Source organism: Excalfactoria chinensis, chromosome 1 (genome assembly GCF_039878825.1).
Source record: "Excalfactoria chinensis isolate bCotChi1 chromosome 1, bCotChi1.hap2, whole genome shotgun sequence".
Taxonomy (NCBI): domain Eukaryota; kingdom Metazoa; phylum Chordata; class Aves; order Galliformes; family Phasianidae; genus Excalfactoria; species Excalfactoria chinensis.
In genome coordinates, this window is record NC_092825.1 from 21,817,984 (window position 1) to 21,843,984 (window position 26,001).

At 38.3% G+C, this 26,001-nt stretch overlaps 2 protein-coding genes across 3 annotated transcripts in view; one reads left to right on the top strand and one right to left on the bottom strand.

Moving 5' to 3' along the window:
* Positions 1-1,841, bottom strand: part of KCND2 (potassium voltage-gated channel subfamily D member 2) — a 256,522-nt gene extending 254,681 nt beyond the window's left edge. The window contains exon 1 of one of the 2 annotated variants that reach the window (XM_072327644.1): positions 1,705-1,841. The gene's annotated coding sequence lies outside the window, so the exon portion shown is untranslated. Of the gene's footprint in view, positions 1-767; positions 999-1,704 lie in introns of those variants that run through there. The other variant, XM_072327637.1, reaches the window with a different exon arrangement.
* LOC140259611 (uncharacterized) lies at positions 511-25,318 on the top strand. The gene is made up of 5 exons (XM_072351096.1): positions 511-775; positions 917-1,523; positions 13,237-13,264; positions 15,287-15,456; positions 24,512-25,318. Exons 1-5 carry the CDS (start codon positions 511-513, stop codon positions 24,579-24,581), a joined length of 1,140 nt encoding a protein of 379 aa, XP_072207197.1. The 3' UTR covers positions 24,582-25,318.
* Positions 25,319-26,001: the final 683 nt, after the last annotated feature.

Sequence of the window (26,001 nt, forward strand, 5' to 3'; positions counted from 1 at the left end):
ATAGAAGCTACGGTCCACAAAACGCTACCCCTGGGAGCTGGTTGGCAGCCCTGGTGCAGCGGTGCAGCCACCTGGAAGTAGATGTTCTCCACGCGCGATGCAGCCTGTCCCCCCGCCCCTTCCCCGCGCCGCTCCCCGCCCGCTGCCGGCGCGGGGCCGCTGCCACCGGCGGAGCCGTCGCCGGGTGGGCTGCAGCGGGGCAGCTCGCCGTGCCGGGGCGGAAGGGTTGGGCCGGGCGGGCCGCCGCGGAGCAGCAGGGGACGAATCCTCTCGCTGACCTTGATCTCTGCCCCGGGGACTCCTCTTGACCCGGGCTCGGGGCCGGAGCAGCCGGCGGGGCAGAGGGAGGAGCTCCAGGCGGCAGCATTAAACTTTAAGGCAAGTTTTTTTTCTTATAGGAAAGGCATCAAAAGGCAGAGGGGAGCCGGGAGGGGCGAGGGAGCGCGCCCCGGGGCAGGGAGTGGTCGGGGGACTCCGCACGGAGCGGAGCGAGGGGCAAGGAAGGTGCTGATGCGGAGCGGGGCGGCGGTGGCGTTGGCGAGGGGAGGGCGGGGTGCCGGGGGGCACCTCGGCAGCGGCCAAAAGGGCGGCGGAGGGCGAAGCCGGGGCGGGAGCGGGGCAGGAGATTGGCGGCGCGGGGCCCCGGTGCGGCAGGTCGCGGCACGGCGGCTGGATCGTACACCCCTTAACCCGTTTCCTGCTTCTCGCCCCTTCCCCTCGGTTCTGCTCTCGCATCCCTCCGGCCGTGCTCAGCCTGCGGCACCTACCTGGGAAAGTCTGGTGAGAGCGCTCAGTTGCATAGAGACTTTTGGAAATGCGGGCTCTGCCGCTAGATCTCCGCGCCCCGCCGGGAACGGCGGGGAAGTAGTTGCTCCTGAGAAAGCTTGATCGCATCCAAAGGGACATCGATAATAAGGCTTTCCCTTTCCCCCACCCCCACCCCCCTCCGCCGCCGCCGCCGAGCGCCAAGCAACAAGTTCAAGGGGTGGGTGGGGGGAAAACCAACGTAATCGCGCCTGGCAGCTCGGCGGAGCACGTCGTTCCCGGGGCGCGGATCCTGCGGCGCGGGGCTGCCGGCAGGCGCGGCCGCTGCCCCTGCCGCGGGGATGCCGCGGGGCTGCGGGTGGCGGCGGCGAGGCCCTTGCACTGCCGGGGGCGGAGAGGTTCCCGAATCCACGCCGCGCTGCCGCCTCCCGCGGGCGAGGGGCGCGGGGACGGGCGGTGCCGGAGCGGGGCGCGGGGGGCGCGGCGTGGGCATCGCTCCGCGGGCGGAACAAAGGGGCCGGAGCGGCTGCACCGGCGGCGGGGAGCGCTCGTGTGTGCTCTGTGTGTGTGTGTGTGTGTGTGTGTGTGTGTGCGCGTGTGTGTGTGAGTGCGTTCGCGTGTGTGCGCGCGTGTCTCTGCGGAGCCGCGATCGCGCGGTCCGAGCCCTCCGCCGGCAGCGCCGCGCAGAGCCGCCGGAGTTGGCGGTGCTTCAGGCAGGGATCGGTGCTTCGAGGCGGGCGGCTTAGGAGATGGCTAAGGTGAGGTATCCGGGGGATTCCTGGGCAGCGCTCGCTCTTTCAAGGGGAGGGGAACGATTCACTGAAAAGCAGAGAGAAGGGGGGCGGGGAGGGGGGGAGTGAAATGCCAGGGAGCGGAGTGCGGCGGTGCTCCTCAAGAGCCGCTCTGGAGTTCTGGCTGCAATATCCAAATGGCTCTTACCCGCTTTGGGAAAGGCGAGAGCTGGGACGGGGATGGGAGCCCTTTCCTCCTCCTCTCCTTTCCGCTCCCGTGCAAAGCCGCCCCCTTTTTCCAGTCGCTAGATGGCGTGTGGATGACGGGAAGTGAGCGCCCCGCCGGGGCCGTGCTGCGGGGCCGGGCTGTCGGCAGCCACCGGCAGCGCTACATCTGCGGGTAGAAAGAGGTGTGCGTGCCGCTCTGACAGCCACAATGAATAAAAGGAATTCTCCGTGGTGTCTTAAATAAAATCCTGCAAACAGTGTCGTCTTTACAGATCTCACATCAGGATAGCGTTCCTAAGCATTCCTCCTTACGCTGGTTTAACAGCATAGAGGTAATAGGGCATGCAAAGGAAGCGCAAACTAAACGGGTACCTTTACACTTGAAGATCTTCTGGTCATCCCTCCCACTCAGATAACCCAGCTTAGTCATGTGTAATAGAAATTGGAAACAAAACACATAAGCAGGAGAGAAAAAAAAGGACAATGTTGAGGAAAAAAGCCACAACGAACAAACAACAATGACAGATAAAGGGAAGGCTGAGAGTTACCTCATTTCAATATTTTAATAAAATATGCTTAACACCAATGTATAGTAGCTTCTCTATAAGTTCCTGTGACAAAGGTGAACACAGTCACTGCCAAATCTGTAACAGTAAGCTGTTCCTATCAGAAGTCCTCAAAGACATGGGGATAAAGGTTTTCGAAGTATTTGGATGTGATTCCTAACTTAGGAAAGCTTGATCAAATCACATGATATAAAATGTCACATAAATTAAAGGCTACTTTCTGTAGTTTTACTGATTTTTTTCTTCCTAAGTCATTTGTTCAGTACATTGTACCCTAGAAGCTAACCTATCAATTTGAAATGAGACAGTCAACATACTAGTATAAAGCTTTCACTGATATGAATATTCTTATTCTATATGTATGATCAATACTTTTGAATCATAGAATCATTGAATGGCCTGGGTTGAAAAGGACCACAATGATCATCATCCAGTTTCAACCCCCCTGCTATGTGCAGTGTCACCAACCACCAGACCAGGCTGCCCAGAGCCACATCCAGCCTGGCCTTGAATGCCTCCAGGGATGAGACATCCACAACCTCATTGGACAACCTGTTCCAGTGACTTGATTTGTTGATGCAAAAAGACAATCCTATGGCAATTAATAAAGTACAAGTTACGGTCTTGTCAGCTCAGCACTGAGACTTCCTTTGCTGCAAATAATCAAAAGAGGGTTTCTTTTCAGCTGTAGATTCATTTATAGTCAATAAAGTAAAATAATTGCTCTTATTTTTAACCTTTCTAGCTTTGCAGAAAACAGTTACTACTCTCAGCTGATCTTTCTATGTGGTTTTTTTTTTTCCAGAATATGACTCTTCACTTGCAACAGAGGTGTTTTTGTCCCTGCAGAGATGGGTGGGAATGGGTTTTATTAAGGAATCAATTTGATTATTTTAATCTCAATAATGCTTCAGATACTTAACACGTTATCAGGAATAATGGAAAAAATAAAAACAATAACAAAAAAGAAATCTCTTGGACATATGAGTATCAAGTGATTTTGTAACACTATGCTGGTTTTAAGTCAGAGCTTTGAAACCAGTCCAGGTTGAAAGTATTTTCTGACATCACTATTTGGAATGTGATTACCTCACCTTGAATTTTTGTATACAGTGTGTATGTCAGAGAAGCCTCTCTCAGAAATAGAATCATGAAAGGAAAAACCAAAGACTGCATAGCAAGGCATACTTTATTGCCTCCTTATTCTAGCAAAAAGTGCCTTAAAATACTTCTGAGAAATGCTAACCAGGAAGCAATGTACTATAGAGGGACTTATTTCCTGTACATGAAGTGTATCTAAATAATCAGTTCCACTGAAGTCAAAATCCTTTCTATGACATCACAATTAGCTTCAAGGAGATTGGTGTGGTGTGGCAGGGAGGATTATGACTTCAAGTAGGAATTAAGTTGCAGGGACCCAAATGAGACAAAAATCCTATTTTCAAGTAAATAAATAAATAAATAAATAAATAAATAAATCTCAGTAATTGTAGGAAAAGAAGAAAATGGTACTGAAGGGAATGTAACAATGCCCCCTAATATGAGCTGCTTCTTAATTCTTTCCAGAGTCAAGAAGCACAAAGAACTCTCTAAGGATCAAAGAAGATAACAGCTAGAATGCATAAGTTTATATTAACACATTTATTTTTTTTCTTTAATATTTTTAGGAGCATTTAGAACATTTAAAACCAAGATTTTTCTTTATAGCCGAAATCATACACATCTCTGCATAGTTCTTTTAGTGTTAAGCTAGTGGTCCTTTGGAGGAAAGAACAGTACAGCTATTTAAAGCCTCTTTGGAAGTCATAAGCTCAAGGTTCAACTATACCTTTGGCTTTTTTTCCCCTCCCTCTTTAGTCTATAAGATAATTTCACAATTCCTACATTCCTATACTAAGATTTTTTGCATACTTAATGCCAAATGTGTGACATCATGCACAGATATCTGGGTTCTCAGTATAGGCTGTTCTCCTCCTGGATGGGTAAAGATAGCTTCCACTAAAGAGTACATCTGCTGTTTGGTCAAAGAATGCAAAGTTTGTGGTTTTTTTTTTTTTGTTTTTTTTGTTTTGTTTTGTTTTTTTCTTGACTTACAGCAACCAAAATTACTTACTAATCTTCAAAGTACAGAGATTTCTTCCAAGATCCACTCTAGTTATGATTAAAAGAAAATTCTACTGATCTGCTTTATCTGCTTCATATATTACTGACTTGTAGGTCTGAGTGCTTCTCATTCAGAACAAAAGAGACTTGAGGTACTGTTTACTGTTGTTTTGTTTGTTTATTTGTGTTTTTTTTGTTTTTTTTTGGTCAGTTGGTTGGACCTTTTTTGAATAATACAAGCAAAAAAAGAGAACACTTTAGTGTTTTGCAATTAATGCAAGTATGTGTATTCATAGGTTACAATATCCTCCCCTTCACAGATTTGTCATGTCTTAATCTATCTGTTTTTCATACTGTGGGTCTGACAGAATCATGGAGTCATAGAATCATAGAATTTCCTGAGTTGGGAGGGACCCACAGGGATCACAGAATCCAACTCTTGGCTCCATACAGCACCACCAAAATTCTAACCCTATGTCTGTGAGCACTGTCAAAAGTTTATTGAACTCTGGCAGCTTGGGACCATGACCCCGTGATCACTGCCCTGGGCAGCCTGTTCCAGTGCCCGAACACCCTCTGGTGAAGAACTTTTCCTAACCCTCAGCTGCCCCTCTGTTCCCTTGGTCCCTGTTGCTGTCACACAGCGCAGAGCTCAGCGCTGCCCCTCTGCTCCTTGTGAGGAGCTGCCGCTGCCATGAGTCCTCCCCTCAGCTCCTCTGCTCTTCGCTGAATGAACCCAGGGGCCTCAGCCACTCCTCATCCATCTTGCCTTCTAGACCACTCACCATCTTCATAGCCTTATTTTAGACACACAGTTTCATGTCCTTATATTGTGGTGCCTAAAATGGCACAGAGTATTTGAAGCGAGGCTGCACAGAGCAGAGCAGTGCAGCGGCACTTGCCCAGTGGCAGTGCGAGGCCTCTTGCACCCCAGGGTGTGGTTGACGCTTTGGGGTGCCAGGACACACTGCTGGCTCATGTTCAACTTGTCATCAACCAGAGCTTGCATACTGCTTTCTATGGGGCTGCTCTCCATCCACGCCTCCCCTCGTCTGTATGTATATAAAGGGCTGCCCTGTTCCATGTGCAGAATCCAACACTCGCTTTTGTTTTGTTTCATACAGCTGATGATATCCCAGCCTGTGATTTCCCATCCCAAGAATAAACAGCAGGTTTTTTTGATACGAGCACAGTTTTTCAAAGACAAAGAGCCATTTTTCTGGAAGTTTGCTAAAATGGGCTCAGGTCACTTTGCAGTGCATGTGCTTGTTGTCCTTCTTCCTGTGTGGACAAATTGGTGGCTCCGAACCATAAATTTACCTCCCACTGGCAAAGATTAGGACATGCTGTGGAGGAAGCACAGGAAATGCACCAGTTCATTTAAATCCCAAAGTCAACCTGATATTATAGCCATCATTAACAGCAACAACAACAACAACAACAACTGAGAAAAAGAAAAATCCCCTTTCCCTGGAAAATATTTTTAATGCATTTATTACTGATTTAGTGGATGGAAGAGAAAAGCAGAGCTATCAGCTCTGTGGTTTCTCTTTTGCTTAAGGTGTGTTTAAGTGAATACTTGGAATAATCTCAAAACCTCACAAATTTCTGAAGTGTCTGAATGATCACAAAGATTTCTACTTTATCATCTCTAAACAAAAAACAAAACAAAACAAAAAAAACAATTTAGTATTTGTGTGTGCTTTTCTTGTTGTAGACAGTATGATGGAAAAGATTAATTCCATTAAAGAATGTATTAGTCATATTGAGCACTAGGAGTTCCTCTTGAAATTAGTGACGTTCTACCCACTGACAATGCCATTATCAGTGACATGGTAAATGAAAACTTTTAAATAGATAATGTGTATTTTTTTATTTTAAATTTATATTTTGGCTCATGTGGTGACTTTGAATAAATACTTGTTTCATCTTTATAATGAGGCACAATCTCAACCAATTTAGCTTTAGGAACCTGTGATACCTAATTAAATGCCTACTAACTCTAACTTCCTACATCTGATAGTAAGAAAAATAACTCCAGAGAGCAATCCATTCTACTTGGAGTCTGAGTGTATATAGAAAAATATCCATCCACTATAAAAGGTAGACTGGGATGACTATGGTCCTTCACCTTACTAACACCTGTAAGTAAGGGACTCTAAGTTAAGATGAAATTGACAGGCTAACCCCAAGTCTGCTGACTGAGTGGCAATATGACTGTGGGCTTCAAGCGCCAAGTGAATTAATGCAAGAAACTAAGTAACCACTTAAGTTCATACTCCTGGTTGTGCCAAGACACACTGGGAAGTCTTTTGAAAAGCATGCTTCTTGCCTGTTTGTTTTTTTTCTTTTCCATGTCCCTGGTGCCCTGATTCTAATCACATGCAGAATCTCTAGCATGTCTAGCATCAAATGTCTTTCTGTCCCCAAGCTCCAAGTAATCCAAAGCAAACCCAACAAACAAATAATAATAATAATAATAATAATAATAACAACAATAATAATAATAATAATAAAAACAACCACAAACAACAGAATGTATAGGATGGTTTTGAAACATTGTATTCTTATATGAAACAAGAGGTTTTAACAAAGTATTAGTTTTTGCAAGTCTGTGCGTTAGTGCATGCCTTTGTTCTGCTTTGACTAGTTGACCCTTTAAGGATGCAGAATTTGGCACTCATCTTGGCCTTGTTTCTGTGCTCAGATTCTGTGAAATAAGAGTCTCATCATTTGCTTGAGCCACTTGGTAAAATACATGTCAGACGTGATTTAAGTTATAAGTTGTCTCTCAAAGACTGATGTGTACAAAGAGCATATTGCAGCGGAGATGAAATATCGGCAGCAGTCATAGAGTATGATTCAGTCATGACCATTTCATCACTTGTTCCTTTATTCAGAGGAGAGTTTGGCTAAGGATTAAATAGATTTGAAGAATGAATAAAACTTCTATTTTAGCTTTGGTTTTGAGTTTTGTTTAGGCCTTAGACCATAGTGTAGACATTAAATTGAAATTATTAAGTTATTTATCCTTACAGTACTGAAAAAGGTAAATGAAATGGGAATATCTGTTTCTGCAGGGAATAAATTTGTTTGAAAACATGTTTATCAAAGACAGCAGCAAAATTGCTGAACAAGAACAGATCCACAGAGAGTAATACTGAAAGGGACATGGGCAGTCTGTGGCCAGTGTAACCATAGAGGATGACACAGACTGCACTTGTGTGGTTACAGAATCTCAGAGGACACAATAAATTTGCACAATCTTGGAAAGCCTGAGCCTTTCTGGTTTCAAATTAGGTCATCTTTTTTTCTTTTAAATGTCTACATAGACCAAATAAAATAAAATAAAAGTTAGCTTATGTTTCTGTAGGTCACAAATTCAAAGAACATGAAGAACTCCACAGAAAAAAATATTCTGTCCTTCTCTTAAGCTTCCTTACTCCAGGTTGTCTATACCCCTACTACCTTCATCTGTCTGCTTGTACTTGCAAAAAGTCATCTGCTCCATGGATGTACTAAATCATTACTCAAATTGAATGAAACCTTATAGAATAGATACATAATGTTATCTGAAGAAAATATGAAAAGGTTGGTGTACTTTATTGCTGCTTTAATTAGTATTGTCAGTATTGCTAAAGATTTTGAAATTGTGGTATATCTCTGGAAAATGCAGAATCAATTTGGTACAACTAATGCTTTTCTCACCTATGTCTCTTCATATGTGACTCTTTGTAATGGATTTTGGCAGTTCTTGAAGAGCTATGTATAAAGAAAATTATGATGTTCTTTAAATATATACATATGCATATATTTTAATATATATTTTGGTAGCAGCCCTTTCTCTGCATTCTGAGATATCTTTTCCAGTAGACAACAGATTGTACGGTGATACAAATTATCAGCCAAAACAATAAAAAAATAGTGACAGTTTTTACTTCACAGCTTTTGACTTCATTTGTGTGTGTGTGTGTTCATTTTCACTCTGTAACATATTCATTGCATGGCAATCTTTCAATCTCTATCCAAATTTTAACATTTTAGATATACTCCTTTTTCTTTGTATTCCAGGAAATGTAGGGTTTGGATGCCAGCCACCTTCCTCTGTTCCTGCAAAAGCCTCACAACGATCAATGGCTCCTTGCCTAATTAGTCCCATCTCTCTTATACTGCAAATCCTTTCCAAACTGCTTTGTTACTGGATTGGCTCCATGCTTAGTACCTTATGTGGAGGGTACCCAAATAAGTGTAGCACAGTCTGATTGAGAGCAACTGGAATTGTATCCTACCCAATTTCAGTAACTGGTTTCAGTTCCAGCAAAGCTTCAACTATTTCAAATCTCAGTGGCTCTACAGGAATCATATATGAGAGATGAATATGTGCAAAAAATGTAGTTAATAGATACAGTGTGTCACTCACTGGCACAAATGAATATAGAACATTTTTCAGAATGTTAGTAGATGGTTAGTAGATTGTTAGTAGATGTTCAGTTAGTAGATTGAATAAAGTTATTATCTTGCATTATAAATGACTTCCTTAGTCCAGCCAGCTCTTCAGGGAGAAGCCTGAAGTCAGGCAGACTTGCATGGAGTTGGTAACTCTTCAACCTTAAGAATACCTGGAGAGTTGCCTGAAGGAGCACCTTTTATGCCAGTAATTGCTAAAACCCCATATGCCATGATTCAAAACAGGAAATAGAAACCTTCTTTCATGTTAATGATTGTGTTTCAATTGGATAAACTGCAGTGAGAAAGCAGTCTTCTACAGCAAGACAACATCTCTAACTTAAGGAGGGAATAAAATATTTGTGACTGTACTGGTCACAGTGCTGCAGTGAATGTTGAATCAAAACATCCAAAAGGAAGAAAGGATAAAAGAGAATGTCAAGGTATCTGTCTGCTATTGTTAAGCAATACCCAGTAATGGTAAGTTAACAAGTCCTGAGAAATATGTTAATTAGATTAGTATGTTGAGGTATGCAGACTTAGCAGTTGTCTGGATTTAGCCGTTGTAAAATCAAAAGATCACAATTGAAAATTGCCCTAAATCCACCATTCATTACACTCTACATTGTTTTAAAAAAAGAAAAAGTCTATGAGATAAACTAAACTTACTCAGTGTTTATCTTCATCACAAATATTTTATTCCTAGATGAACAGTATTTCCCCGGGGGGACAATTTTCAGCACAGATTATTCAGTCATAAATTATGCTGTTAAAACAACTGGAGGCTTGCACAAAATTATTGCCTTCCAAGCTAATAGAAGTAAGTTTCAGTTAAATCATACTTGCTTTTTAAGGAGATGTAATTTTGTTTGGCAACTAAAAACATTACTTTGTTGTGGTATCACTGTTCATAGATCAAATAGCGAGAAAATATCTAACTTGAATTACAACTTACTTAAAGCATGATAATAACAAAATCATCACGATGTCAGATCTTTAGTTTTCTTATAGCGGTGTATCACTGGAAAAACAAAATGACTGCTATACAGTATAACATAAAACAGCCTCAAGACTGTTTAAAGTCTAGATATTTGAGATATACCAACTGAATTTTAAAAAATAATAATAATCTGTGAAATGTAATTCACATTGAAGCAGTAGAAAGCAGAAGGGTAATACACTAGGCAACAGGGACTCTCTCTTGGGAGATCTTATAGCGACCTTCCAGTGCTTAAATGGTGCCTATTGAAGAAGATGATGAAAGACTCTTTAACAAAATGTATAGCAATAGGACAAGGGGATATGACTTTAAACTAAAAGAGGGGAGATTCAGGGTACATGTTAGGTGGAAATTCTTTACTGAGAGTGAGGTGAGGCGCTGACACAGCTGCCCAGAGAAGCTGTGGATACAACATCCCTGGAGATGCTCAAGGCCCAGTTGGATCGGGCCCTGGACAGGGCTGATAGGTGACAACCTCCCCACTGTGAAGGGAGTTGGAATTAGATGATCTTTAAAATCCCTTTCAGTTCAAATCAGTCAGTGATTCTGCAATTCTGTAAATACAGCTCTGATAAAATAATCAGCTTCAAGCAAACTTTTCAGATCAAGGTCCCAAAATCAGTGAGAGATCTGCTGTGGGTCAAAGTCAGTTTGTGTCTTCTGCTTTGCTCTCCTCAGTCTCAGCAAACCAGTTGTTTGGTCATCTAAATTAATCTCTTATACTGAATGGAAATCTTGTCTAGATGGGTCATCAACCCCTCCAAATCCATACCATCCTCCTTTAATTCATCCTTCAGTTTTAGCAATTAGAACAGAAAATAATATAACATGGAAGGCTTTAAAAAAAATTGAATAATTCTGTGTGCAGCATAACTAATGATGTCTGGTTTCTGTCCTGTCTCTGATGTCTAAGAAAGGGTGATCTCATTAGCCCCTTTCACAGGGATTAATAATAGGGTGTCTTTTCTCCATCCACTTTCCAGTTCTCATAAAATTATAAAAACTGCTTGTCTTCAGGCTCTTTAGTCCTCCAAAATGATGTTCCAGAATTACAGTAAGATTGACAGAGAGACTGACATGGGAAATGATTACATTCACTCAATTACTTGGAAATTTACTCAATTACCTAGAAAACCAGGCTAGAAATTGCTTTCTCTCCCTATTTTGATATGTTAATTCTGAGAGATTCTAGCCAACTTACTGTAGGAGAGGAAGATCTGGACACACATGGAATAACAGAAGGGTTATTCTTGCCTGGTTGCCATGTCCCTGATCTGCAACAGAGAATTACAATTAAAAAGTGGGAGTGTGTAACAAATCCTTCTGCAGCTTTTCCATAGCTACTAACATAAATAACTGTTCAAGGTGTTACTAGCCAGAGTAGTAGGTCAGCCATTGTTCTTAAGCAATGGCTCTTTGGTGGCATATCCCATAAATATTGCAGAATAGACCTGTGTGTATGGGCAAGAATGATGCAGTGGAGTTTTAAAAGAACATTACCATACAAAATGAGCACAATATATGTTATTTATTATCGCAGTAATACTTATATAAGGGGAGAGTAGTTATTAGTTACTCAGAAGGAAAAACAAACAAACAGAAAAACACTTTAACTTGTAGAGGACCTGCTAACTGCCACAAGGCCATCTCTTAGAGCTGAGAATAACCTGCAAGACATGCACTAATTGCTGCCAAGTAAATGAAGCTTTGAATTACAACTCTGTAACATTAGTAAAAACAAAGGAAGCAGCAATTTGTCCCCTACCTTCCAGTTCAGAACAATTAAATGTTCTTATCCTGTTAATATTATCTTGACAGCAAATAGTATGTAAAAATTCTTACTTTGCATGATATTGTAGTTTTTTGTTATTATTGTGTGTTACTTTTAAAACAACAACAACGAAAAAGATTTTAGCAAGATTCATAAAGTTTATTTAGGGTTATAGCTCAATATTCTCAAGATAAAAGCTATCCCTCAGAGCCTGTATAACTCATGTAACTTAAGCAGCCGGGAGAGCTGCAGTTTAGGAAACAAACGAACAAACAAACAAAACAAAACAAACAAACAAAATATAAAAACCAAAAACAAACAAACAAACAAAAAAAGAACAATTTTTCCAGTCCCTGAATTTAGATTCTGTTCATTTCTATTCTATCAAATATTCAATTTGTTTCCATTCCATGAAAATATTCAAGGAAATTTTTTAGTTATGTGCTTCCTATTTCTTTCTGCCATATCATTTTGTGGTTGAGGCCTTAGGGCAACTTTTCATACTTTTTCAAATGTCACACTTTCAGTGACATATCATAAATGTTTAAGTGTGTTCAGAACTTGAAGACCAGACAGTGAATGAGCCGGCTTTAAATATGTTAGCAATTTGAACTCACTGCGAGGAACTAAGAGCCTAATTTTGAGCTACTGATTCTCACATCCTAAATAGCGTTTACTTACTATTTACCATTTACTTCCTGCTCCTAATGGAATTAATGGTGTCTAAGAATGTAAAGCACCTCACAAGAACAAGCTCTTATTTACCACCTACTAAGCTGCTGGAGCAAGTCATAATTATTAAATTAATTCCCTTGTTTGTGATTTCTATTAATTGTAGGATCATCATGCAAAGATCCAATTTTAATTATCTATTCATGTTTCCTTATCTGCCACGTGGGTCAAATTACAGCTCTGAGTTCAACTACCTAAGTGTAAATGGATTTTCTCAGTCAGCATCATAATGTATTGATTTGTGATATGCTGTACAAATAATAGTTGTTAAATTTTTGGTAATAGAATTAGTATAATAGGAGACAAAATAATTCTCTTTCTAACTAATACATACACAATGAGCTAAAAAGGGATTAAAAAAATCTAATGTTTTAACATTATTCAAAATTGTAACCAGAAAAATAAATAAACAACTTACTTACAGAAAATTTTGTCTAGAATTTGTTTACCATATATGAAACAATACACCATGAGCAGAATTCATATTCTGCACGCAATATTAGGCAAGAATTTTCATCAAGCATCAATTTTCCTCTTGCAAGCCACATTCACTCCTCTTTACACTGGTGCAAGTCTGACTAAATCCACTGAAGCAAACAGATTTACTAGGATTTAAACTTGTATTGCTGAAAGAAGAATTTTAAAGTTTGCTTTTGTTGGTCTACAGTGAAAAACTGTATTTTCAAAAGGTGAACTAATGGTTAATATCATTTATGCCATTGAAGAAATCTTCCTAATAAGAAATATTTTTTCTGCTATTAATAATCTATTTTTCTCTGATTTTTACTAAAAATAGCAAAGATCAGGAAAGTTGTTTTTTTTTGTTGTTGTTGTTGTTTTTTTGTTTTTTGTTTTTTTTTCAGAAGCTGAAGTCTGCTTTTCACCCAATCATAGAATCACAAGGACTGGAAGGAATCTCTGGGTATCAAATCTTCTATGATTCTTCACATATAGAAAGCCTAAATGTAGTGTTTTGTTAAATGCACTCAACCATTTGGGAAATAAAAGAAAAGCAAACCAATGTTAAAATTGAAAATGATGTATTCTGCTATTTGCTTTGGTGCAATATAAATATCATGACTCTAGTAAAACTAGAAATGACACGAGAAAAAAGAAGTACATGCAAACACCATGCATATACCCACACAAAAGTAAGAAAATGACATGCTTGTGCCATTTTAATCTTGATGTAAGAAACTTTTCTGTAGCTGAGTGCATATTTCATGGTAAAACAGTAAAGACAGATGCATTGCCTTTATTTCTTTCTGATTTCCTTTGCTTTACATTCTTGAACATGTGTTTTGCACTCCAGCATATCTGCAATAGCTTTGGAATAGTGTGAAAGCTTACACCTGTCTTTGACACTGATTGCCTCTGTTTTCATATTGTTTAGTTTTCTTTCCATATTTTACAGTATAACTAATAGATATAATAACCTAATAAGTGTTCTGATTATACTCCTGTAATTCTTAATCCTTGATATAAAACTTTTCTCCTGCTGGGTAAGTAAGATTAATTTGTAATTTTTTATACTTACTTATATATCCCACAGCGATCAAAGCAGACTAAATATGTTAGATCTTGAGTAAAATTTGAGCCTAAATTTCAAAATTTAAACACACTTCTCCATATGCTGCTTTGTACTAGTATCTGTGCATGTCTGTCTGGAACATGTATACTGTTGTATGAACCTTCTGTTCATTTAACACAGTGTAGAAAAAAGAAATTACAATTTACTTTGTTAGTATTAAATCATACGTATAATCATTTTTGTTCCAGAAGTCAATACATAAAAGTCATATCAGAGACTCAAAGTACAGAATCTTATACATGATTTTAATCCCTCACACTGTGCTGTAGATTACAGGTCTGCACATATAGTCTTCTAAGAGTAGGTTCATTTTTCATTGCTTTTAAATCCAGGACTGTCAATAGTAATCATTTTGCTGAGTTATTTTGGAATATCCTGTATGAGAACTAAATTAATTACAAATTGTGTTTACAAAATGATGGGGAGAGCTCAGTGTTAAACGGCAGGTGAAAAGCATGTAATGCATACTGTCTTTCCATCTGTGACTGCATACCTAGACAGTGCCAAACTGAAAACTGGACAGCATGCTACAGGTGAGAAAACGAAGTGTGATGTGTGTTTAATTTCACCCAGAGAACTGTTACATGCCACTAGACACTTTAATTCCTACTATAAAATAACTATTGGATGCAAACATATATATGCTGTATACATATATACAGACATATGTATTATTTGCTTGGAGATATTGTATCTCAATTACAGAGACAATCTTGTCTAACTGTAACAGCTGTACAATTTAGGTATATAGTACTGTGCATGTTTTTCAAGTGCCAAATAACAAAAATGTTTACGAAGCCTGCTGATTTTCTAGTGCACTGAAGTCCTTCAATACACTGCATGGAGATTACAAGAAAGAGGCATATTGAGATCTTAGTGTCTATTTGTTTTTAAAGCTATCCATCTCTCAACAACAAAAAATAAGACTGCACTACTGAAGAGCCTGAAGTGCTTTATGCTTTGCTGCTGCAAATGTAGTCAGCAAAAGAAGCTCAACTCATCTAAAACTCATTTCTGAGTTGTGCTGACATGAATGAAACCAACAATGATACTTGTGTAAAAATAATGACAGAAAGAAGGTTTTTATTTTAAGCTTCATTTAAAATAAATATTTGTCTAATAGAAACAGTTTGTGGTTAGGACAATTAAAATGTCATCAAAATTTAAAATAAATCTACTTCATGTATCTGTGGATCACAGGCAGGCTAAATCTCTTACAATAAGAGAGAAAAAAATAGAATTTATTCCAGCAAGACAAAAAAATATATTCTAAAGGTGACATACTGCATGTTCCCTCCCTTTTGGCCCAGTTTACTGCAATGTGGTTGTAACTTATTTTATTCTTTAATTCAGATTTCAGATCCTGCATCTGTTCATTGGTTTGCCACATTTACAACAACTGTAGAGCAACTAAGGGACTTTCTAGAGATTCCTACTGTATACAGCTGGCAAATGCTTGCAGTTGATGCTGAAAAGGTAGTTCTCTGTCTTGGGATAACTTTTAAGGAAGGAAGAACACACAGGTTAGTAGTTTGATTATCCTATAAAGGTTGAAATAATGAGGAAAGAAAGGGCAGAAGAGTCATTGTTGTCTGCATGCTCTATGCCCAACACTTAAGTTGGAGGGTGCTGGAAATCTTGTCAGTGAAGGTCTTGACCATACCACTTTTTCAGGGATAACTGGGAGCACATAGGGAATTCTGTGGATGAAAGGGAAAGAGAAACGATATTCAAGGCAAATAAACCCATAGAGAAGAATGGAAAGGAAGAGAGATAGGAAAAATTTATTGGTGTAGCAAGTGCCTAAATATGAATACAGTGGAAATATGTATATGAGTATAAAGAGAAGATATTTTGATACAAAAATAAATTCAAAATTCCAGTTCAATGAGATCACGTAGAACCTTTTTTTATTTAAAATACATCTACCAGCTTTCAGAAGAAGAAAAGAGGTAATTGTGTGTAAATCATTCTGCCGTTTTCACACAGCTTATGGAGCCTACTCTTTTCCGAACGTTGATGATGTAGAATGTATGATGTTGCTTCTCCTGAACACAGTCTGCCTAACTTGAATTAAAATCATGCCTCACTGGTTTTGTATTAGTGGCAATGTGATTACTTGAGGAAGTGTATGTCCCCATTTTCTTCTTAGTTTCTACAGCCATTGAGGAAATACAGTTGCATTCTCATTTTGTTTTTCTTCATATATCAGGAGGAAACAATACCATGCACTCACTCAGTGAAAAACTGTCACCTGTCACTGTGTCAAAGATACTTACTCTCTGATAACACAAATTAAACCATTGGATAAAGGACTATCATCCCAAAAGAAAAATTCATGCTTCACTTACCTAATTGGGTACGCAAACTCCATTTTATCAGTAATGAGAATTGTCACCTATGTTCACACTGGTTGCCCTAAGGGTTAAACAGCAATCAGAGATGTTGTTCATGCTGTTTGGACTTGTGAGTTGTCATGCAAATCAGCATGCAGATACAGTCTAGGGATGAAACAACCCCAGTAATTACATGAAACTTGAAAATATCATTTAAAACTGTTGGTGTTACTTTTCTCTGCTTCACTGCCTTAACAACAGTATGCATATTACAAGGGCCAATTCAAGAGTAATACTTCCTATTTTATTCTGTTGGTGCATGACATCAGAGAAGGATGTTGGTGGTGTGGCAGTAGAGGTTGAACCTTCCTGCCAATACTCTATTACACATTGTTGCTGTGCAACAGATAACAGAAGAGGGGCAGTCTAACAGAATGGTGTCCAACACGGAAATGCATGCAAAGCAAAGGTGTGTCACTGAATTTCTCCACATGGAAAAAATTGCACCTACTAACATTTATCATTGCTTGTTGAACATTTATGGACACCAGCCAGTGGATGTGAGCACAGTGAGGTAGTGGGTGTGCATTTCAGCAGTGATGACAGCGAAGTGTAAGACAAGCCATGTTCCAGACAGACACGCACAGCTGTCACATCATGAAATTAAGTGTTGCAATCAGCTCATTCATAAATATTGGCTTGTGGTGGTTACTATGTTAAAAAACATTGTTTTGCAGCTAAGAATTTGCTCCATCAAGTAGTGTTATTGTGCTTTTTCTTCTAGTTTCCATGGAAATAAATAGGAAACAATACTTTTGAAGTGACCTACATATTACTACAAACATTGGACCTTGTCTTGGTTTTGTACTGTTGTGGTAGGGAATTTATTGTCTCTGTATTTAAAGACATGAACCTGTTTTGTCTTCACTGTAGCTGTCCATAACTATGTCTCTTAAAAACAATCTTCTAAACATATTGTTTAGAACTGATCCTTTATTGTTGATCTTTAGTGGAAATTTTCCTATTGCTTTTGTTGGTGTATTTTAATATATATAATGTATCTATACATGCGAATACATAATATCACAGAATTGTAGGGGCTTAAAGATACATTTACATCTGTATGCATGTAAGAGTTAGAAAACTTGTAGTTCAGAAAGTCCCTGATTTTGTGTTTCTTCCCATTCTTTTATGGATTTCCAGCCCTTAAAAATCTGAACTAGAATTTCAGCTGCTGATGCTCAAAAAAGGCAAAACTTACAAGTTCTGTATTTGCAGATGAGTACAGCTAAGCAGATATTTAAGGGTGAAATCCTCAAACATTTATTTAAATGAAACACTGCACTTTCCATGGCAATATTCTTACTCATTTTGTGCTCACTTTGCAAGAATATCATAGGACATTAATTTACTGAGCAGCTGCTTAAAATATGTGTTTTTACTGAATAGTGGATTATACCAGTGAAAGTCATAGTTGGAGTTCTAATATACATTTACTGAAAATGGACAATAAGCTATTCATTTTAAGTTCTTCCCTGTCCTGCAGAGAACAAAAAGTGTGGCTGCTGGTTGTATGCTAGCTACAATACTTTACCTCTAATCTCCTGTTCTTTTCCCCTTACAGTCATGTATCGTCAGCATCATTAAGTACACAGTGGGTATAAAATACACACTGTTATTTATCCATAACTTAATGTGTAGCCAAAGTGGTCTTACATATGGCCAAACATGGGTAGAAATATTTGTAGATTGGTACATTTACAAAATAACACTGTGCAAGACTTGTATTCACAGAGAAGATAAAGATCTATTTCAGTTCGTTACTATAAATAAATAATAAAATATCTAAACTGAACTAATCTCTACTGTCTGTAGTTATTCTATACTTGTAATAAACAGCTTATTAACTAGGCTACTACCAAGCTCATTTACAAAGGTTGGGAAATGTTAATGAATAAATAGATAGTATTAATGCACTATAAATTTTGAAATTAATCCCAGACATCTTTTCCAAGTTGTATCCCATGCTATGTTTGAGACTCATGCAGATGAGGGTTACCTTATGAACATCCAAATCAAGGTCTGTAGGTCTTATGAACATGCAACTGAAAACTATTTTTCTTCATGTGCTCTATAGCCTGCATTCCAGCCTCACTAAGTCACAAACCAGCAAGTCCAAGTGGCTGCACACCATGCAGCAAAGACGTGTGGACAAAGTACTTAAGCAAGAAGGCAGGCTCCATTGGTTCAAAATATCTAATGGCCTCTTCCTCACCTTGAGCAACCCAGTGTGCCACTGTCTTTCACAGCTGAAAGGAAAATGCTCTTTCACAACTGTTCAAAAAGGAAGAAAGGAAGCTATAATAAATTATTAACTATGAATTATTCCCTAGCTCTATGGCTCAGTCATTGCTGCCCCAGTTTTCTGTCTTGCACATGAAGCATAAAATATCAACCCTGTCCTCAAAGCATTTCTTGGTAAAAACTGGCAAAATGGCTAACATAAGCATTGGGCCTTTCAAGATAGCATATTTTGGCATAGAACATGTAATTTCTCAGTTTTATTTTTACAGGATCTTGTTTTATTTCTCTTGAACAGAATGAGTGATTTATACATTACTTTAAGGGGAACAGAAACAGGCCCAGATTTTCTCTGCTATGGGATGATCTGGTAAGATGTATGTACCACCACTGAAACATTCACACTGCCATCGTACTTGGTACTGTTTTCTCATCATAGAATTAGCAACCCTTTTAGATGCTTGTTCAGTGGAGTTTACAGGAACAGCATGACTTTGCACAGAGCAGAATCTAAAATCTGTAAGCTTGGTACAGATTCATCAACCAATGCAGAAATTTTGCTGGCTATTACACTGCATTTTTTGCCTGTACTTGCATAAGTATTTTTATTGAACTAAGATTAGCTTCACAAAGTAACTCAGATGTTTTCAGGATAAATTAAACTCATACTGTCTTGCCTCATATCACTCGTCCTAACCCATTCACAGTGGAAATTTGTCAGGGCAAAAAGTGCTTTGCTCTTTTATTATGTATCTATCCAACAATAGAGTCCGTTATCTCTGTCTCGCAAATACAGGGAATGAAATAAGAAAGGCACATTATCTTTGGAAAATAGGACAGTAAAGGAATGTCAGAAGTTATATTTGACTCTGTATCTTATGAGTCCCAAATCACTTTCACTCTGCTAGACAGTGTGTGTTTGCAGTGTCTTCTTGTATATCTATATTTGTACAGATTTATCCTCTGTCTTTCTTCAGAGTAAAATAAATGTTTATTCTAAATGATCATTATCAGATATGAGGTGATATATTTGGTAACATTCTATTACTGAGAAGAATATTTGCAGTTTGTTTGTGAGCATAGAGAAAGAACTAGGTGAGTGAAACACTCTGGAGGAAAAGTTATTCATTTATGCAGATACTTAAATGCATATATCTGTTTAGTTCAGTGTATTTTGTGTCAAATGTCTTCAGTGTGACAGGGGAAAATCCCACTTTAATAACAAAAAAGTATTGGCTGACAAACAATGTCAGAGTCAATGAGGGTTGTTAGAAATCCATCCACTGTAGACATTTATTGAAAAGTATTAATTGGGTGGAACTGGGGGTTGGACTCGGTGATCTCTGGAGGTCCCTTCCAACCCCTACAATTCTGTGATTCTGTGAAAATTAAGAAACTGACAAGAAATAAGTCATATTTTAAGTCAGCTATGGAGTAAGTTGTTTTGACTGGATGTTTTCCTTTGTAAGATATAGTATTTGATAGTTATTAAAAGGAAAAAAGAAAAACAAAAATATTTTACTTTGGGAATTTCTTTCATGTTAGAATGAACATAAAATCTTAGGCTAAAATAACAGCTTCCATAGTTTATTTTTTCTTCTCCTCTATAATTTTAAATAATAGCATTTTATAGCATTTAGTATAATAGTTTAATACCAGTTTACATCTACAACATAGATTTTGAAAGTCTGTGTTATATTTAATAACAATCATGGTTCTGTTTGACTAGGAAAGTATGTATGAGATGATCTACCTGCTAGAGCATCTTACATCTACTGGTTGGTGGAGCCTCAGTGCAGAAACAAATATTGCATGATACTGATCACTGATATTAGTCCTGAGTGAAACAGACATCTGTCAGATGGCCTTGGCTCCAAGTGCTTCCTGAGCACTTCAGAAGGAGAGAGAAATTGTTCCAAATCTTCGTGCCACACACTGACGTCCTTCACTCTTATGGCAAAACAGATGGAGGTACCAGCTCCACCATGTACTGAAGAGTGAGCCTGGTTCCTTAGTGCAGTATGTACAAGTCTGATCAGATGCCCTTCTTCCAGAGTCCAAGTGACAGAAAACAAGACAAAAGCAGAAATTTCCCACTGACCAAAGCTCCCCTAGTGAATCAGTACAGAGAACAATGTTTTTAAGTAAGAAGGTATGTAAGCTACTAAAACCAGCTCATATCTAAGTTTTGCCTACTTACTAATCCTTTTTGTCCCTCCTACAGTCTTTCAGAAATGGCTGTCCTACTGTCAATTTGGAAAGTTTTTCAACATAAATTCCCACTGACACAAGAGGTGAGAAGCAGGTTTTAGCTTGCCCCTTGGCAAACACTTTACTAATTTTCCAGTAATAATGCCAAATATGTGCATTTTAAAAATTCTTTTAGCTTTTTACATATTCATTCTTCTGCTATTATTATCCTATTTCTTTTCATCTGGATCAAATAGTTAATTTTTATTTTTTTTAGTCATTTCAAGCAAGTCAAAAGCAGATCAAGAAGAATATTCCCTCAAAGCTCAGGTTTTGACTCATTTCACAGTTAGGGATTTATTTCAAGGATTTTGCATTTATCCAGCCTGACTCTAAACATTTAAATGTCTCCACCTCTTTCTTCCTTGTAGCAAGGCAAATAGAAGTCCTCCCCCAAAATAAAAACTCTTAAGTATTTAGTTTTCCTGCTGTGTTTTCCCAGAGCTGTGTTCTGTGACTTCTTGGCCAGAAAAATTCTCTCTGTTTTCTTCTTTGTGAGATTTATACCCTTAATAAGTGAAGGACCTAAATGAGCTTAGTTGCCTCAGTTAGTTCCCAGGTAGTTAGCACTTTCTTAAGATGTTTCTGTATCTTCTCATGGAATTAAACTGCCAGAGTGGTTCACTGGAAATATGTGACACAACTCAGAAGTAATGAAAGATCTCTTTTTTAACTGTGGGTTAAATACTACCTGAAAATTTAGATTAAGGTCCTGAAATAACTTACACAGTACAGTAGCAAAGTTCAAAAGAGAAGACTAACTTTTCTAGTTTTTTGTTGAAAGCCAATTTTCTTATTTGTGGGAAAAAAATAAATAAATCCACAAAACAAAGCAAAGAAACTACTCATTTATGAAACTTTTTTCCCCCTAGTTATACCTGGATAAACTTATCTTAGAGGAATCAAAATGAGTTCAGTAACTGAAACATGAATCTAAACTTTTTCTCTAGTTGAATATATTTCCATTGCTGAGTAGACTTTGAAGGATATTTTTGTAATGCTTTACTATAGTTGGGTGAAATCTTTTTACAGCGAGGGATATTCTCACTGGATAGTATTAGTGTGGGTTTTCCTAATATGGTCAACAAAAGAAAGTTCAAACATGGTCTGACTAACTGGTCAAGAAAGCATGTAGAAAAATGCTTGACAAACTGGGGAAAATATCCCTGCAGGTTGTGAAGCAGATCTGAAGAGTCTTACTGCAATTGGAGGCTTACACCCTAGGAGGTTTAGCTCTGTTATCTGTGTCTGGGGAATGTCAGTAAATGTCAGTAGTCTTTCTCCCAAAGAGATCTGAGTGTGAATCAATTTTCCTATTCCCAAAGTACAACTGTGGGCTTTTTTAAAAAAAGAAATGAAAGAATATTATATTTTCACAGCAACTTGCAGGGCAAGTTTTTTAGAAATTCACAGGCTTCCTTCCTTGTTCTGCTTGTGATACATATGCATGATCAAGTTGTTTGTTTGCATGAGGAAGAGGCTGGCCCTTGATTCTTCTCTGAGCCTGAATGGTCTTGAAAACTTGGGGCTGCTGCAGTTAAGTGCAAATTTCAACTATTCTATTAGGCAAGGTCCTTTTTTGTAACTAGAATGAACTAATGAACTAATGAAGTCAGTCTATAGCCATCCTCGCCATATGACAATTACACAAAGAGAGTTGCTACAACAAAAAGACTTGTCAGGTGATGATAGCTCAGCTCATTTTGTCTTGGGCAGATCCCACATAAACATTAGTAAATCATATAAGCATTAGAGTGATCCAGAACAGACGAGTTTCCCACTTAAGACACTTTTCAGTGCAAAACTACTAAATTCACATATGTTCTGTTCAACATTCATGTATTCTTCTGTTTCACTTATGAGTACAGCAATTCAGGGAGAATCTGTGTATTTTCAGTGCAAGTAAAACATTCTCGCTACTTTGCCCAGATTGCAAATCTGTTCAATTTCTTACAGGTGTGCTTTAGAATTTTTTCTTCCAAAACGTCTTTCACAGAGTCATCAGTTTGCATTTGGAAAAATTTAGATTTGGATAGAAAGTGACAGAATGCTGCTGAAAGTTTGCAGATGAGGTTGTTCTCATTTGGAGAAAGGTAGAATGAGGCAAAAAATGAGGAACTGTAGTGCAGCTATAGGCTATGTAATAGTTATAAAGAAACAGTAGTCAATAGACAGCACATATAATTTTTTTAAAAATGTGTTTATGATGTTAGGAGGTTTTAAGATACTAAAATGATGCTAATATTTTGATGCATTTTTTGGAGGGGACAAAGAAATGTATTCTGATTGTTGATGGGTTTTGTTGTTTTCATTTCTCTGAGTACTTGTTCGCTGCTGCTGCTAGGTGGCCAATACTGATGCTGATTTTTTCATAAAGCAAGTTTCGTGTTTGACTTCCCAAGTCCTTTGAACTTTCATTAGCAGCTCTTTAATTTAAGCTCTTCATACTGTGTCTGGTATTCTGACTGGGATGCGCTCAGTTTCTGAAAGACAATGCAGATGTTGCATTAAGGCCATTTAAATCTGTAGCAGGTCACCTAGCAGTTATGAAATGGATGGTGACACCTGAGGGACTGTAGTCTTTTATATATTTATGTAGCAAAATCCAGTTCAGGAAGTCAAAAGCCACAGAGACAAATAACTGTGAATCTTCTAACATGTCTACCAGTCTACTCTTCTATTTAGATCCCAAGCACATAATCATCTTATATGTGAATGTTAACATGTTTTTAGAGGTGCTGAAAGTCTTCTATTTCTGCAGTGTAATTTCCAGAACCAATCAATTCTTGATAGTGATGAGTAGTAGATCGGTGTTTCTCTTATACTGGCAGTAATAATCTCCAGACCTCTTCTAGCTTTTCTACACAGTCTGTCCTGGCAATTATTTACTTCATACTGAGCAGATATGTTCTGCATAAGGCATAGCCAAAAAAGACTGGTTAAAGCATTCACTGTGAACCCTGATTATATATATTCAGTTCTTTTTCACCTTCTCCTCACCTTGAGAGCATTTGAATGCATTTTTTTTCCAAGAGAGTGAATTAACCATGAAAGATTCTTTGGGTCTGTTTCTCAAATGTCTTCAGTGTTTCACCTGTACAACAAATCTTTATCTGAGGCAGTAATACTCCTCTCACCTGTCTATGGTCTAAAACCTAAAGTCAGTCTCTTGTCTCACTGCTTCAAGAGTTCAGTCAAGGAGACATTTTCCACAGGGCAAGGACTTCTCAGGATGGCTGCTTTATGTGTGCTTTTAGCATTTTGCCACTACCAATTTGTGAAACCCAGGTAAAGTGTTCTTTTCAGACCTTATTAATACATAAGAGTATAATGATTGTCCATGAAACACCATGAATAAAAGTTCCTAGCTTACTAATGGTTGCTATGTGCAATCACTGTTCCAAATCATTAGAAGATATATTTGTTGCAAATGCAGATGGACAGTACACAACAGTGTCAAAATAAGAAGGGATAGTAATTATCCCATTCCTTTTCTTGTGCGTTCCTCAGAACCCCTATGTTGCAATCACTGGGCAATTACTTCATGTCGGCTTTAAATAAAGTTTACCCAAATAAATCCCTATTTTCATTGATTTTTTTTTAAGTATTAAAATGTATTAACACTAAAACAAGATAGATAGTATTGTACTTTTGCTTAGATTTGCTAAAGCTTTGTGTCTGTTCTTCCTAGGCTACCTGTTCCTTGCCTACTCAAAAGGTCTTTTGAAAACATCATAAAACTGAATCCAGGAACCTCATGATGGATGAGAAAGAGAAAAGTCAACAATGTAATGATGAGACCTATTAAGTATTGATAATATTTCTTTATTGGAAGAAGGGAAGTAAACACAGAAGTTTCTTGGAAACGTGATTAGGACTGTTGTAAGTGGGAATTCCTCGAGGCCTGCTGGGGTTTCCTTTTCTGAGAATACCTTAATGTTTGATACCAGAATTACTGTTTCATCATTTGTGTCTCTACTCATGCATGGCTATTTTTCTGTAGATATAAAATAGGAGGCATTTTGCCATTGCCAGGAAGCATTTGTTGTGTTTTGATGACACAATGCATAATGCATCCATGTGGCTTCAGGAAATGTGCAGCTGCATGTCAGCCTTTATCCCATGACATGCAGCTTGGGCAGGAGAAGGTAAATAGTGTTGCTTCCTTGGCACTCTTGATAAATCTGTTCCTGCTCCACTAAGTAGTATCTGCTTCTGCATTATCGGCCTCATCTATTTATTTGAATTTCACAAACACAAATGACAGTGTATACCTGCAATTGTTAATTAAGTCCTTTTTTGTACTCAGCCTATGCAGCACCCTTTGTCCTATGAATGTTTTAAACAACCTCTTCCAAGTCATATTTTATCAAGGAGGTGAACCACGTTTCTTAAATATGTTGAGAACTTAACAGTATACTAATAATCCTTGTTTTTTAGTAAATTTTAATTGAAAAAAATCTACTTTGACTTGGAACCAAACACAAAAGTCTTACATTGTTTCTATTACACCATATAGTGTTTAATTTCATTGTCATAGCTGTCCTACTTTGAATAAATACTGTTCTGACTTGGTTTTGTGTTTTTGTTTTTTTCTTTGGCACTACTTCAGCAAATGCCTCATATTAATTGTAAATGAATAATATGGCCAGTTCAGCTCAACATTTCAACTCTGTTTTTTCTTGCATCAAATGCATTCCTCCAAAAGGTGAAAACATCATGTAATGTAAACTAACAAAAGCAGTGTTAACTCCAGCTTCCTTGGCCAGCCTCTGTGTTGATAGGAAAATACTGATATACTTATTTTACTCCCCTTTTTGCTTTAGTTCATAGTTTCCCACTGTTGCTTGGTATCTTGAGCTCTCCTCTACAGTTTTACCATTCTTTGTGAAGTGATATTTTTCTCCGTCTCTATCAGTGCTCTATTTTTGTATTATGAGAATGCTCCTGTTGCTATTTCAGTTCTGTTTTGCTCATATTCCATGTATTGAGGCCACCTGATACGGGACTTCTGGCTGGGGAATGGTAAGTAACACTGCTTGTGCTTGGATTTGAGTGACAATGTCTCTTCTGAGAAACTGGTTCTTTTTAAATGTACAACTGTTCTTTCTCTTATTAGTTTTCTTTTGAAGTACGCATATCTGTAGCACTCAGCAAAGTTATCAACTGCTGTTTTGAAAG